Source organism: Melospiza melodia, chromosome 4 (genome assembly GCF_035770615.1).
Source record: "Melospiza melodia melodia isolate bMelMel2 chromosome 4, bMelMel2.pri, whole genome shotgun sequence".
In the NCBI taxonomy this organism is placed as follows: Eukaryota; Metazoa; Chordata; class Aves; order Passeriformes; family Passerellidae; genus Melospiza; species Melospiza melodia.
In genome coordinates this window covers 50,518,056-50,532,983 of record NC_086197.1, presented here as the reverse complement: position 1 = coordinate 50,532,983, position 14,928 = coordinate 50,518,056, and the positions used below count along the sequence as shown (strand labels likewise).

At 42.0% G+C, this 14,928-nt stretch overlaps 3 protein-coding genes across 12 annotated transcripts in view; 2 read left to right on the top strand and 1 right to left on the bottom strand.

The window, feature by feature from the left end:
- ALDH1L2 (aldehyde dehydrogenase 1 family member L2) overlaps positions 1-4,085 on the top strand; it is a 29,017-nt gene extending 24,932 nt beyond the window's left edge. The window contains exons 20-23 of the mRNA XM_063154344.1: positions 416-581; positions 1,147-1,252; positions 2,212-2,411; positions 3,308-4,085. Coding sequence (XP_063010414.1) covers positions 416-581; positions 1,147-1,252; positions 2,212-2,411; positions 3,308-3,363 — 528 coding nt within the window. The 3' untranslated portion in view covers positions 3,364-4,085. The remainder of the gene's footprint in view (positions 1-415; positions 582-1,146; positions 1,253-2,211; positions 2,412-3,307) is intronic.
- A 453-nt stretch (positions 4,086-4,538) lies between these two features.
- NOPCHAP1 (NOP protein chaperone 1) lies at positions 4,539-9,255 on the bottom strand. Its single transcript, XM_063154345.1, has 4 exons — positions 9,184-9,255; positions 8,450-8,536; positions 6,888-7,024; positions 4,539-5,817 (listed from the first exon to the last, which is right to left on the bottom strand). The coding sequence occupies exons 1-4, from the start codon at positions 9,251-9,253 to the stop codon at positions 5,632-5,634; spliced, it is 480 nt and encodes a 159-aa protein (XP_063010415.1). The 5' UTR covers positions 9,254-9,255; the 3' UTR covers positions 4,539-5,631.
- A 3,124-nt stretch (positions 9,256-12,379) lies between these two features.
- The window catches only part of SLC41A2 (solute carrier family 41 member 2), a 64,165-nt gene continuing 61,616 nt past the window's right edge, over positions 12,380-14,928 (top strand). For all 10 annotated transcript variants that reach the window (XR_010027543.1, XR_010027542.1, XM_063154338.1 and 7 more), the window contains exon 1: positions 12,380-12,484. The gene's annotated coding sequence lies outside the window, so the exon portion shown is untranslated. The remainder of the gene's footprint in view (positions 12,485-14,928) is intronic.

Below are 14,928 nucleotides of genomic sequence, written 5' to 3'. Positions count from 1 at the left end.
CTGTAAAGTCAAAAAAAGGAATATAGGAAGCGCAGCTAGAATAATACAAAGGTTGCTATTAAAAAATGCAGTAGTCGCCATGCTGTGGCACTGGAGAATTCATTTATTTTGCTTAAGAACAGGAAATGTCTGTCCTAAGTCATTTACCACTGGTAAAATTTAACATTTTACATGCCTATCTTAATAGCAGAAGATAATACACGCATGAACAAAGCATCAAAAACTTTTGGAAGTAATTAGAGATTATGAAACAAAAGACAAAGCCTAATTACAAAAAGAGAAAAGCATTATATCTAAGAATCCAGTATTTTCTTAGATTCCATCTTCCTAGCACCAAAGACAGCATTCCTAATTTCTGGTCACTTTAACAATATTGCTGTGTTATGTGACTTCATTTTAATTGGGTAACCCATAGGTTGAAGAAATAAAAAAGATGAAAATTGGTGACCCACTTGACAGATCTACAGATCATGGTCCACAAAATCACAAGGCACATTTGGAAAAGCTGCTTCAATACTGTGAAACTGGAGTAAAAGAAGGAGCCACTCTAGTATATGGAGGAAGACAAGTACGTAGACCAGGTAAAAGGCTTTCCAGAGATATTTAGAACTTTTACACTTTATGCAAGAGCAGTCACGATTATCTCAGCTGTATTTTGTGGAGTTGCAATATCGTGGGAACAGTACCAGGTAAGCCCATGATACCACAGAGCTTTCAAATCTCATATTATGAGAAGCTGTGCAAATAAAGTATGAGATCTTTATTTAGATCTTACAATCCATCTTCTTGTTGGGTAGCAAGAAGAACAGTGGCCTCTGTGGCTTGCTGTAACCTTGTCTTCCTGCTGTCAGATAACAGGGGTCTGATAACAGGGGTCTTCCCCCAAGAAGTCACCTGGGCTGTGGCATGCAGACCTCCCAGCCTGGCAGGGAGCAGCACACGTTGTCACCGATGTACAGGCTGTTCTTTTACCCTTTTGTCCGCTATTTCTCTTGAAGTGCATGCATTTCCATTCATACTTCATTCCTAATTATTTCCTGTTTCAAGTTGCAAGTTATTTATGACCTCAAAGCATGGGACAGAAATGGCCTGGACAACAGCAAACCCTTTCACCATGCTCAAAACCATGCTCTATCCTCTCTTTAGGTTTCTTCATGGAACCCACTGTATTCACAGATGTTGAAGACCACATGTATATTGCCCAGGAAGAATCCTTTGGTCCTGTGATGGTCATCTCTAAATTTAAAAATGGGTATGTTCTCATCTGGTTACTGTATTTTCACCCAAAGTGAAGAAGTAACAGCATACACAGTAGTTTGTAAAATCTTGTTAGACCAATCTGAATACCTAGTATTTAGTGAAGTTTGTGTGGTAATTGCAACAGCTTGCTCAAATTACAAAATGTGTATTTTTCCCAGAGGAATTACTTATTTTTCCTGTTATAGAAGACTGCAGTGTTGTGTATTGTGTAACACTGGCACATTACTGTTGCAAATGAAAATTGCTCTATTTATTTTGTAAACTGTATTTTCTAATCTCTTTCATTCTGGATCATAAGAATTATTTAGCATACAGATGAGATTAAAACATTCCATAGAAACTTCACATAAATATTTCCATCAGGTTTCATCTTCTGCAGTTTGATAATAAAGTTAAGAACCAGCCATGTAGATAACCTTTCACATCCATAAATTCTGTAGTCTTAATGAACTGCATTGAATTTTTTAAAGTTTTAAACTACTATTGATTTTTGAAGCTGTATGGAGATGAGATGCAGATAGAAAATAGCACTCTGGAAATAGTCTGAAAGTTATGTCTTGACAGCAGTTTAAATTCCAGCTTTAATTCTGCATTAACTTGTAAAGCTGGACACAATTTGAGCAAACTGATTCATCATCTGCTTTACAGGCATTTTTGTATTGCTCTAATTCCCAAGTTGTACAGTAGCAACATTTCCTGTGGCATTTCTCAGTGTAGCTATTAACCTTTGAAAAGTGAAGTTACAAGCTTCATGAGCTTGAAGCAAGGGTGTGAACTGCCATGGATCTGTCAGATTGACACACAGATTCGTCCTTAATAAGTCAATTTTTAAAAAGCTCGCTGGAGAAGAAAGGCCATGGGAAAAGTTGTTTCAATGACACTGAAGGTGGAAGGTTGCTAACACTTGTTTATTTTACATAGTTGCAATTAAATAATTTATTTCACCCACAGGGATGTCGATGGAGTATTGCAACGGGCAAATGCCACAGAGTATGGCTTAGCTTCAGGAGTTTTCACAAAAGACATAAACAAAGCTCTCTACATCAGTGAAAAGCTAGAAGCTGGAACAGTTTTTATTAACACTTACAACAAAACTGATGTGGCAGCACCATTTGGTGGATTTAAACTGTCTGGCTTTGGGAAAGATTTAGGTAAGTTGTCCCCTTCCTTCATTTATTGTCTCAGAGTCCTAATCAATCAAAGAATTACAATCCTTAACCCAATTCCTCTCCCTCCCTAAATATTCCCACTTCAATACCTCCCATTCAGCATTTCCTGTACATTTGCTAAATAACACAGAATATTCCTCTCCAACTGCTCTGAGAGCAGACAAATAAATTACAGCTTTTAGAGCTCTGTATAGGCTACAAAAGGCTATCAAGTAACAATGGTATTGGCCAAAATATTATTTCCCTCAGAGAGAATGCTAATTTAGGTTTCTCCTCTAGGTAAGAGCATGGGAAACTTTTTATAGCTTAAAATGTCACCAAAATTTGTCAACAGACTCAGAAAAAGATGCATTAAAAAACACTCTCTTTTCAAAACAACTTTCTAGAAAAGTGAAATCCACTCTGTCAAAGAAGCTTTGCAAGTCGGGACAGATCAAGCTTCAGGGCAGAGAAAAAAGGAAAATCAAATTTCATTCACACAACAGATTTTTGCTTTCGGAATCTTCAAAGATGTTTCCTGAAACCAAAATGAGTGATGATGTCAGGGAAAAAAAATAATTACTGATTTTCACACAGCTTCTCTATCTCAGAGAAGTAAAGTTCATAAATACAGCTATGAGACGCCAGTGGCCATCTAAAAACTGCTACTGCTTGGGGAACTGCTTGTTAAATCCAGTTCCTTTTTCTTCCACATGTGTTGGGTCTGGCTCCTTGTCAAACCAGGTTTGTAAATCACAGTGGGAAGGTAATTAGTTTTCATTGTTCCTTAAGGACTCAAATATTGGCTACAGTGTTTCAAATTTTTTCTTAATAAAAAGTACAGTCTCACACAATTCATTTAGCTGCTGTTCTAACAGGTGAATATTGTGCTTGAACAGGTGAAGAAGCTCTTCATGAATATCTCAGAACCAAAGCCATCACTGTAGAATATTAAAGTAACAGCTTCACTTGGGAAGCAGACTTCCAGCAGAGTTTGAATCTTGATTACCACATGAAGCGCTTGATATCACACCTAGGATATGCTGTCTGCAGTGCTACAACCAAAAAAACAAGTACTCATTCCACGGATAAGTTTCTACAAATTAGGTCCAGATTTTAGTTTGACAGACAATGGCTTTTGGAAACCACTCTGAAGTTATTTGAATTATGTAGCAGCAACAGTTGGTAGCCCAATTTCCCCCCATCCTCCCCTCACCAAACCTCCTCCCCCAATAATATGGTTCAGTTTCTGTTTTTTAAATAGACTTGAAGAATAAGTTCTCACACACCTACTTCATATTTCTGTGACAAGTTTACATGATCATTTTAAATCCTCAGTCATTAGGCTTCCAAAGTTGAACTAGAATATACTGATTATGCCATTTTTGCTATAAGCCAGTTCAGGTTTTATGGTAGCAATGAAACGCTCTGCTCTGGTGACTTTTCAGCAGTACAGAAAATCTTTGTGCCATAAGAAGTAAATCAACGCAAGGAAGTGCACTTACTATGATCTTTGTATAGTACATACAGAGTTCAATATTGGTGTTAAACTATGCATATCAAGCTAAAGTTACTGAAAATATTTTCTACCTTTTTGTTGATACAGAATGTGTGATCTGCCTGCAGTCTGAAAGGTGGTTACATTAATGGATTAAAATCACATTTTGTGTCTGTGCACATGGACTGTAATCACTGTTTCATACTGTATGATTATTACTTTGTATTTCACACTTTTGGGTTCTTTTTAATCTCTGGGAAAATGCCTTGTTAAATGAGCAAGATCAGATGTTGGTTTTCAAACTTTTTTCAGTTTGGAAGAAATTTTCTATAGATTGAGAACTTATTTAACTAAGCCTTTTAAGACTCCTTGCTCTTAGAATGCAAAAACACCAAAGCATCATTTATCTGTGGGCTGCTATTAAAGACAGCAGTCTGATTCTTTGATCCCCATCCTTCCCCTTCACTAAAATATTCCATGGTTTAATCAGTAAATAATCTTACATTTAAGCCACATTGTAAAATAAAGACTAGAATTCCTGTTATTTCTTAGCACAAATACTACAGAAACAGGTATTAAAACTAGAACTTTTAAGTACAGGATTCAAAATAAATTCTATAGATAACTGCAGATTTCGAGTCATGACATTAAGTTTAATATTTGAGCAAATACAGTATAGAAAATTTTACTTTAATGGTGTAGAAAATACAATGTTCCTTTAAGAAACAATGACATCCAGGAGCATGACAGATTCTTCTGAAATGCAGACTGATCTATGAAGTAAATGTAATAACCCAAACCATTGTACTTGATCAATCTGAGGTAAATAAAATGGGACACATTTTCACTGATTCTGGTTTCACAATTGTGTCAAGCCAACTTAAGTACAGGCTTGACACGATTAAGAAAATTCACCTTTTTGTCCTTCTGTCAGTAACAAAATGGAGATTGGAAACATGGCAGGGAAATCAGAGGATGAGATGTGTAGCTTAAAGCCATCTTAACACCCCAGAGGCAGCCTTGATCTTTTGAGTATGGAGGGTGTTTGCACCACAGCTACAAAGGTTTCCCAGAGGAGCCTCTAAGCCTCCTGTGCTGGTGTGGAGCCCAGTGCAGGCACGCAGGTTAAGTACTAAGTAACCTTTGCTGAATTCTCTGCTCATGGCTGTCCTTACCCAGGCTGGCTCATCTGGAAATGAGCTCAGCCATGGCTCCAGTGTTGAGCAGTCACTGCCATTAACGCAATGTAGACATACCTCTAGGGTATTTAAAGATCATGTTTAATAGTGAAGAGAGTGTACATAACACTTCACAGTACATGGAATATGAAAACAAAGCTTTTTTCCTAGTTAACTCTTTTTTGCCCCTGAAGCAAAAACTTCTGTCTTCCTATAAAAAAAATCTTTATTCAACAAAGAACAAAGCAACAGAACAGGAATTTTCAATTTTCAAGTGCCCCTTTACTCTAGCTGTTTTCTGGGTGTAATCTACTATGAAGTGCATTTTCCTGTTATTTGATGAATAAAATTGCACTTCATTCTTCAGAAACCCAGCCTTCCCCAGCCATAAGCGGATCCTGAATTCTCCACCATGTAAACTATAGCATTTCACAGGATACTGAGAGATCCTACACTGGGAAACAAAGTGGTTTTAAAGGACAACTCTTCGAAGTGAAAAAACATTATTTGGTTGGTTTGGGGTTTTTAAAAGTAAAATAAAGTGGATTTACTCGTTTGCTTTGCTGTCCAAAATTTCTATTTTGCCCTTTTCTCCCTTTTGTTTAGGAAACTTAATGTTGTCTGCTGTCACTTCATCAGTTACAGAGTCATCTTCATCAGATTCTGAGTCATCTTCTGAAGTCAGCAATTCTTCATCTGTATCAGAATCACTCAGTTCAACTACAGCCACATTCTGAAAAAAAACCATCTTGGTTTACATGTTATGTATACTACATACATACACATATATATACACACACACTACAGCACTTCTATCACTGGAGTAAAACAAGGTAAACACACTAAACAGCCTGCTACCATAAGAAAATCACAGCCACCATAAAAAAGACTTTTGAGTTTTCCTAGGGTTTTACAAATATCATTAAGAGATTCATCAGTATTACTGGCCTAGGAAATCTAACGCCATATTTATATCACTATCAAAGACAGAACTTAGTCAATAGCTGAACTCAGATTGTCTAAATCAGGTATTTAAACTAACAAGCAGCAGGCAACAAAACTACTTTTCAGTAAAAAATCCAAAACATTTAGTGTATAAGGGGTCTTTACAAAAATACAAACACATGTAGATATAAATATTAATATACTTTATATCTTAAAACGTAGTAGTATTCAGGGCACTACAACTACGCTAAAATAACTAGCAGTTTAAGCCACCAGAATTTCTTTTGAAGAGATCTCCTATATGCATATACAGACCCATAATTTTTGAGGTCTGCTTAGCCAGAAGGCATTTGGCTGGGTCATGCACATATATCACCTTCAAAATAAAGTTTTCTTATATAAGCATGTGGCTGCAGCACTTCAGTTAAAACAGAAATAAAATATTTATGTGACTGTAAAGAAACAGACAATTAGCAGCAACAAAGGATCACAACAACACTAGCAACTTTTCTAAACCCAAGATCTAGTCATTCCTAAAAATACCAACATAGCAGAGCTGAAAGCCAGTTATTACTCTTATACTAAAGCCTTCTGTTATGCCTTACTAGGCTTTATATTGTCCTGTTTCTAAACATAATCACCTAGATGACATTTAAAATACAATTTGTGACTTTTGATTCAGAGTTGTAGATTCAAAAGCATGTCTTATTCCAGTCTTAAACTACTTAATCCCCTGTGATTAAATTCTGCAAGTATGACGGTAAAGACTTCGCTTTATCTACCATATTACTCATTCTAAGATCAGAGAGTTATTTTAATCCCATCTAGATTGATGTTAAAATAAAAAAAATTATTTACCATTTCTATAACTTCTTCTGTTTCACTGTCTAGATGTTCAATATCAAACTGATGAGTGGGTGCTGTTACCATTTTTCTTTTGAGCTCATCATTTGCCTGGGCCATCTGTGGTAAAAAGCTCTGTACTTGGTCCAAAACTGAAAAGATACATATATATGTAAAGTCAAAGAGATGCTCGTTAGTGCTCACATTTATACCTCAGATATAAGCCTTTATAACAGATTCCATTTCAACTGTAATTTCCAGCTGTCTACAATAACTAAGTATAGACTGAAGGTCTCAAAGAAGATGGAAAAATTAGCTGCAGCAGATGCCATGATAGACTAATGAAAGGTCAACATAATTAACAAAAGAAAGTCTGAAATTAAGATGGTGAAAGAGAGATGGAAGCTCCAGGTTGAAGTACAAAGCACTTATCCTCTACAGCTCCAGTGGGAGTTCACAAGAATTTTAATGTAATCAATGGAAATTAGGAGAATCACACTCATAACCCTTCCTTGGAGGAAGACAATATTTTCACCTCCAGAATTTCTTCAAATAAACTCAAACTTCAAATAAATTTCAAACATCAGTCTCAGTATATTGTTAGGACAACGGAGACAACATGTGAACAGCTCGCTGATTCAAATGGAATGCCCAGGAAATGTAACGCTACAGCATAGCATAAAGCCATCTCAGTCCAAGTTTCAGCCAATCACACATAGAGCAACAACATATTGACAATAATTCTATCCAATCATATGAAGCACACGTAACTGTAGTTAACACAATAGAGACTTATTCTTTAACACAATGGCTTGTTTATGAGAGACAAAGCACAGAAATTCATTCATATTAACCTTCTACAGATATACATTAAATAAACTTGTTGCAACCTAAAAGGGCAAATCATAGAGGCTTATTGTTCTATTTCTTACGTCTGCTCTACAGCCTAGAAAACCTTTCCTGCTGCATTAGCACCGTTCACCAATCTGCTGCCTGAGGCCTGTCTTTTTTACCATTTTTTCAAAACCTTCTAATTTTATGGATCTCAACAATGCAGATGAGCCAAACACTAGTTTTCTTTCTTTAAGAAGAGGTACTATTTCAGGTGAGCTCCACAAAGATCTAACAGTTATAATCTATCTTTGAAACACTGTCATTTTTGAAGAGACTTTTATCCAATAAAGAATTTGATGTAACAATCTTTTCAAATTTCAGATGAATCACAAAACATAAAGTAATTTGACAGGAGTCCTTTGTAAATTAAATGCTTTAATACAACAAATATATCATACTGAGAAATTACTTCTAAAAAAGAGCCCCCCCCCAAAAAAAATCTTCTAAAAAAGATATTGGGAAAGAAAAATCTTTAGAGCTGTAACGCCAGCACTGCAAAATCTAATTTTGCAGCAGCAGTTAGGTGACTCACCAGTGGGACATGGAACTGTAATGAGAGGAGGATCAACCACCTCTAGAAACTGAACACAAAGGCTTCCCCCTTTTCAAGGAAAGCACCAAAGCAAACGTTGTGTCACAAATGTTATGTACTACTTGACACAGTACAAGGGACAAGCACTTACCATTGCTCCTTGGCACCTTAACCGTCTGTAAAGTTGTGGCCTTCTTGCTGCTACATTTTGAATTAATCAGCAAAATGTCTTCCAGCCCTGCAAACAAACAAATGAGTATTGAAATGCTTAAGCTGACAAGTTCTCCATAATTGCCATCAGCTTTTCCTGCTCTTGGAAGAAATACAGGCCTACACAGGCCAGGGTTCTCAGCCTGCAGGTCACCTTTCATACACTCCTTGAGTTTAAGCTAAAGTTCCTTAAGCTGTTTTTGAGACAAATTTTGATAAAGCTACAGTTATAGCAATTAGAAAAACAACCTCTAATTCCCCTCTGCAGGGCAGGGTGAGGTGGGAGCTGAGGCGTGCCAGTCGCACTGATTTAAATCCCGGTGCCAATGACCTCTGCTAACCGTGGGCAGCAGCAGCGCCGGAAAACCCAAACGCGTGCCAGGGAATTGGGCATTAATTATACTTATTATCCTTATGACCATCAACGAAGCCATCCGCCCGGTATCATTAATTAAAGCGCAGCGTTCTGTCCTTTTAACTTTTTTCTTTGTCCTCAGAAAAACGTCGTTACGACTTCCCATAGCTTAACGTGGATTTCCCCGCATTACCCCTCCCCGGGAGAGCAGCTCTTCAACACACGCGGGACGCAATCCAGTGGGTCACCGGCGGCCCGATGAGCCCCTCCCTCGGGCTACCTGGGAGCCCCCGCTGGCTGCAGGCCGGTGCCGGACTCACCTGGTCGGGGTCTCACGTCCAGCAGCTCCCGGACCGCCGCCGGCCCCGCCGCGCCGCCGGGCCCCGCCATGCGCCCGCCCACACGGAAGTGGAGCGACCCGCGCGCTCGGCGACGGCTCGCCCCCTGCTGGGCGGGAGGAGCAGCGGCGCTGCCGCCCGCGCGCGACAGCGGGGACAGCGCTCCGTGGGGAGATCGTCGTGACACGGACTGAACCTCCTGAAACACAAAGGCTCTAGGGGCACCGCTGTCCTGGCGTGCATTTGGAAGGGCATTGCCAGCAGGTCAAGGTTGGTGGTCCTGCTCCTCTGCTTAGCCCTGGTGAGGCACATTTGGAGGGCTGTGTCCAGTTCTGCGCGCCTCAGGACAAGAGGGATATGGAGCTCCCGGAGCGGGTCCAGCGAAGGCAACAACGGTGATTAAGGAACTGAAGCATCTCTTTAAGAGGAAGGGCTGAGGCAGCTGGAGGCCTGTTTAGCTTTGAGAAGAGATGACTGAGAGGAGATTTCATCAGTGGCAAGAGTGACAAGAGGATGGAGCCAGGCTCTTCTTGGTGCTACCAAGCAACAGGACGAGAGGCAAGAGGCAGAAACTGATGCCCAGGAAGTTCCACCTGAACATGAGGAGGACCTTCTTTACTGTGCAGGTGACCACACACTAGAACAGTTGCCCAGACACATTGTGGAGTATCCCATACTGGAGATATTCAAGAACTGTTTGGACATAAAATTTTGTGCAAACCCTGCCTAAGCAGGTAGGTTGGACCAGATGATTCAATATGGTCCTTTCCAAATTGATTGATTCTGTGATTTGGGACAAAAAGTCCATCCCAACACTATGAAGAGCCTGTCAAACCAATCTACCAGCAGGTAACATCACCTGAACACCTGCCAGTAGCTGCTTGTCTCTCAAAACTCTCCCATTTTCATTTTCAGAATTTGATAAATGAACCTAAAATTAAATATCAGAGCCTGAGGGAGTTTTAATCATCCTTAGGAAAAGAAACTTACACAACCACCAAGTTCAGATGACACTGATACTAACAGCCTGTTAGTCAGGATTTCTTCTGCAATCTCTGTCCTTATCTATCATTATCGGTTCCGCAGTTTCTGTCCTTTCACATCTAGACAATGTGAAAACTGCAAAAAGAAAACTGAATGGTTCATAAGAAACAAGACAGGAAGTCCAAGATGAAAATGAGAATAAATAGTAATCAGGTAAGTGGTGATTATAGGCCCTCATTGCAAAGGACAGAGGAAAATGACGAAGGAAAAAACCCAACCACACAACCACCCAGATCCCAGTATCTTGGAATTAACATGAATAAGAAGCAAGCCTCTGCAAGGCCTCAAGCAAGAGACCACCCTGCTGTTTTCCTGACAGACTGTCCCAAACAAGTGTCCTCTGCCACTTCCCCAGCCCATCCACAGTGTCAGGTGCATTCCACCGAATTTGCTACCTGCACCTTTTCTTCCTCAGCTGCACTCCAGAATTTCTATTTCCCAAAAAATTCCTATTGCTAGCTTTAATAACTGAAAAATCTTGAAGACTGAGTTTTTTGCCCTGGGCCTCAAAAGTGAATTTCTGAATTTGTACACAACCCCATAATAGTGTGTGAACCTCAAACAATATATTTCATCCATGGGTATGATGTGATTTCCATGGAAGGTGGGGCATAATGCTGTCAAGGAACCTGTAGTAGTGAGTGATGAAATGATTGCCCAAGATAACCAGACAAGCAATTAGAAAAGCCAGAAACAGCACCCTCAGGTGCTATTGCCAAACCTCAGATTTACAGTCTCACCCGTTGGCAACATACGCAGATGTGATCTTCATCTGATTTGTAGGGTAGCCCAACTAAGTATCCAAGCTGTGTAACACCTGAGCTCACACAGGCCATGGATATATAGGTTTGGTACTAGGGTAGGGAAGTTACGGTATCTGCAGCCCAAATCCCCAGTACATACAGGCTTGAGACAGCCAAATTATTAGCTCTGAAGTTTGGGCTGCTTCATTCATTTAAGGTGGTATTTATGTGAATGTTCAAGCTGATCCTGTATGTTTCACTCTCGTAGTGCAGAATGTTTTGGCCCCAGTCCTGCGAATACATTTCACCACCACAACTACCTCCAGTTTATGGCAGACACTTGGTGACTTGCCAGTGCTTTTTTCTCTCTGTAGACAGGAAAAGAAATGCTGTGGGCTTGGCTGTTGTCACCATCATTAAATCTTCTCTTTTTATTCTCTTTCTTCCTTTCCTCCCTTTTACCTTCCAGTTAAGGCATCCTCACCACTTCAAAGTGTTGAGCAACAACTGAGGAATAATACTAGTATTGATAATAAATGCACAAATTTAGCTGGCTTGACCATTTCAATGCATTAATGTAAAGTGTTAATATTAAGTGTTTTGCAAAACAGGAGTCCAGCAAGGCCTTGGCTTCATACTTAGTTAAACAGAGGCAGCTGATGTCAAGGGAAGAAATTGTAGACTTACATGCTGTTTGCAGGATGTAGAGTCCAGTTGGGCAAGAACAAGGATATTCCAACTGACCCAAACACTTTACAGAATTGGATTCTTGGGGAAGCTGCTTTTTGCCAACTGGCAGGAAAGAGTGCAAATGTTCTGGTAACTGGCAATCAGGAGGCAGTACAAAACGGCGTCTCCTGTGCTACGGCCAAGAAAGCTTCTGCGAGTGGAAGCAAAGGCACTGCCGCGGCCGGCGCTGCCCGGGGAGCGGTCTGGCGCCCCACTCCCCAGCGCTTTGTTTTCCTGGCTGCGGGGCACCAGCCGGGCCCTTGCGGGGGCAGAGAGGCGGGGGTGCAGCTTCGTCCCCCGCTACCGCCGGGTGGCCGGCAGGACCAGTGACAAGGGGACTCAGGCGGGCTCGCAGCGCGGGCAGCGGGGATTCGCCCCGGGGGCCAGGCTGGGAGCGACCATGGCCACGGAGCCCCATCCCATCCCATCCCATCCCATCCCATCCCATCCCATCCCATCCCATCCCATCCCATCCCATCCCATCCCATCCCATCCCATCCATCCCCATCCCGTCCCGTCCCACGGGCGACGCGGGCTGGCGGCGCTCGGCTCCTCCCTCCCCCGCCCAGCGGCAGCTCGGAGCGGCCGGTGGTGGTGGCGGCTCTGCGCATCACCGGCCACATCATCGCGGGGGCCGCCCGCTTCCGCGCCTGCTCAGTGGCGGCGGCGCTTGCCTAGCGCGGAGCTGTCACCGCCGACGGCTGTTCCCGCTCCGCCGCAGCGATGGAACGCAACCCCGCCACGCTGCCGGCACCACTCTCGCCCAGGTGAGGGGAGGGAGCGGCCCGAGGGGGCGGCGCGGGGAGCGAGGGCAGCGGGACTGGGCGGGCCGGGGACCTGCCGCCTCGAGCCGGGGGAGGTGGCGGGGGCCGCGGGTGATAAAGTTTCCTGGCCAGCGGCGGGCCCCCGAGCGCCACGCTGACCCGCCCCGATGCCGGGGTGCCCAGAGCGCCCAGGGCTGGGGGGCACTCGTTGCCACCTGCCTCCCGCCCCGGCCGGCGTTCCCGGATGCCGCGGGGCTCGCTCTCCCCGTGCTGCGGGCCCCGACGCTCCCGCCCGCCCTTCTCCCGCACCCCCGTCTGCCCCCCGGCGCCGGGCGGGCTCCGCTGCTCGCCGGCGGGCCGGTACCCTGCTCTCCTCAGGGCCCCGCAGCGCGTTTCATCATGTGCGCGTAATTATTCACTGCTCCAGGTAGCCGGGACAATGATCCTTTTCTTCTGTTTCTCTGTGCCTGCATAAGACCTGCCCAACACTCCCAGTAGCCCCTATTCCTTGGCACTCTTTACATCCGTATGTACAGACAGTTCTGGTCCCACCTTTGCACCCATAAAAATGTGCCAGATGGTCACTGCATATGCGTCACTAGACAAGCATGGAACCTATACCTGAACAGCACGCGTATAGACTTCAACGACCATCTATTTTTTGTTAACAAATGTTATTTAATGTGTAATTAAGCGTAATTAACGTGTGATAGCACATTTATTCTCTTTCCATACTTTTCTGCTAAAACATAGAAGCTTTTTGTGATTTATTCTACTTTACTTTCTATGCTCTCATTAATTCTCAGTTAACTTCAGGTTGTAGCTATTTCTGTAGTTTCACTGAATGTTATTATTTCTGCCTCCCCTGGCCCACTGTCCAGTATGTAGTTGAGTGTCTTCTTCACTCACATTTGAATCTAGGTTATAGACCACACTACAGTATGTGGATCATATAAAATAAAATAATTGTTTAGTCTTGAGGAAGAGTCCTAGCAATGTTTAGAATACATGCCTAGTTATCCTCAGTTTACCAGTTTAGTAATGTGGGTAAAAAGATGAGATCAGGTAGGATGACCCGTTTTGGCAGCAGTCCCTACGTCCCTACATCTACTGCCCTAAAGAGATTGTGAAACTGGATCCGTAAATACTGTAGTATGCCTGGTAGATACTTCAGGAGGAAAAATAACAGTGTATAATTTTCTTTTCAAATATCTGTACTATATATCCACAAAAGCAGTAGGAAGTCTGTGTCCTAGTGCCTGAGTTAATAAGTAATTAATCTCTCCTTGGTGATGACAGTAGAGACCGGTAATCAGGATCCCAAAGTGTAGTTAGGATTCATCCTGGTAAGTACTTATTGGTTACTTAATCTAGAGGACTGCATTAACCCCACCTGCTTTTTATTGTCTGAAGGATGTGATTTGCCTGGTATTTTTCATGCTGGTATTCCATTTGTGTAATTTTACAACCAACCACATTTCACAGCCTTGCTGTTGTGTTTTGACTCTGTTTTGATCTTTTCTAGATGACTTGCCTTAAAAGTGCAGAGTCAAACCAAGTCTTTTTCTCTCAGTTGCCTTTCTCTTCCTCAGGGCCAAAATTGAAAGCTGTTGTGTAAAGGAAGTGGAATGCAGCAGTCTCAAACTTGTCTGAAAACTGAGCCTGAGGGTGGCAGATCATTCAGTGCCTTACTGTCAAGAAGGCATTTGGCAGTTCTCTAGTCTGTTTTTTTCCTCTTGTTATTTGTTTCTTTTGCTGTTAATTTAACCAGCAACTGCCATACAATAAACACAGTGTTAACCAGTTTACTGCATAGTACTTAAAAATGGTACGTAATGTTCTTATATCTGTCTTGCATGCAACATTTGTTGATTTTCAGCATGTTTTGCAGCCTTGTACACGCTATCCTCAATATCTGGTGTAAGTAATCTTAGCCCAGTGTACCACATTGGTTTCCGGGTTCTGTGGAATGGTTGGTGATAATACAGCCTGTTTACTCTCTGTAATGCTGAGGTGATATGATGTAGCATTCCCATTCTACTGATAGGCCCACTACACTAATATAAATGATTAGCCATGGCTGTGATAAGGGTGTCAGTGTGATACTGACACTTGTATTTATAGATATGACAATAGTGGACAGGAGGCCATGCAGATCCCTGTATCACCTGTTTTCTGAACTTAAAGAATGCCCCCAAACCCTCATATTTCCAGCTTTACAGAATCTCAGAATTGCCGAGGTCAGAAGGAATCTCAGGAAATTTTCTATTCAGCCACGTCTGCTCAGTGTAGGGTCAAGAAGAGCAGGTTTCTTGGGACCATGTCCAGTTTGGTTTCAAATATCACCAAGGATGGAGTTTTCAGAACTTTTTTGAACCTGTGTTCAGCCACTGTCATGGTTAAAACCCCCAGCTTTTTCTTATATTCAAATGCCATTTCCATTGTTT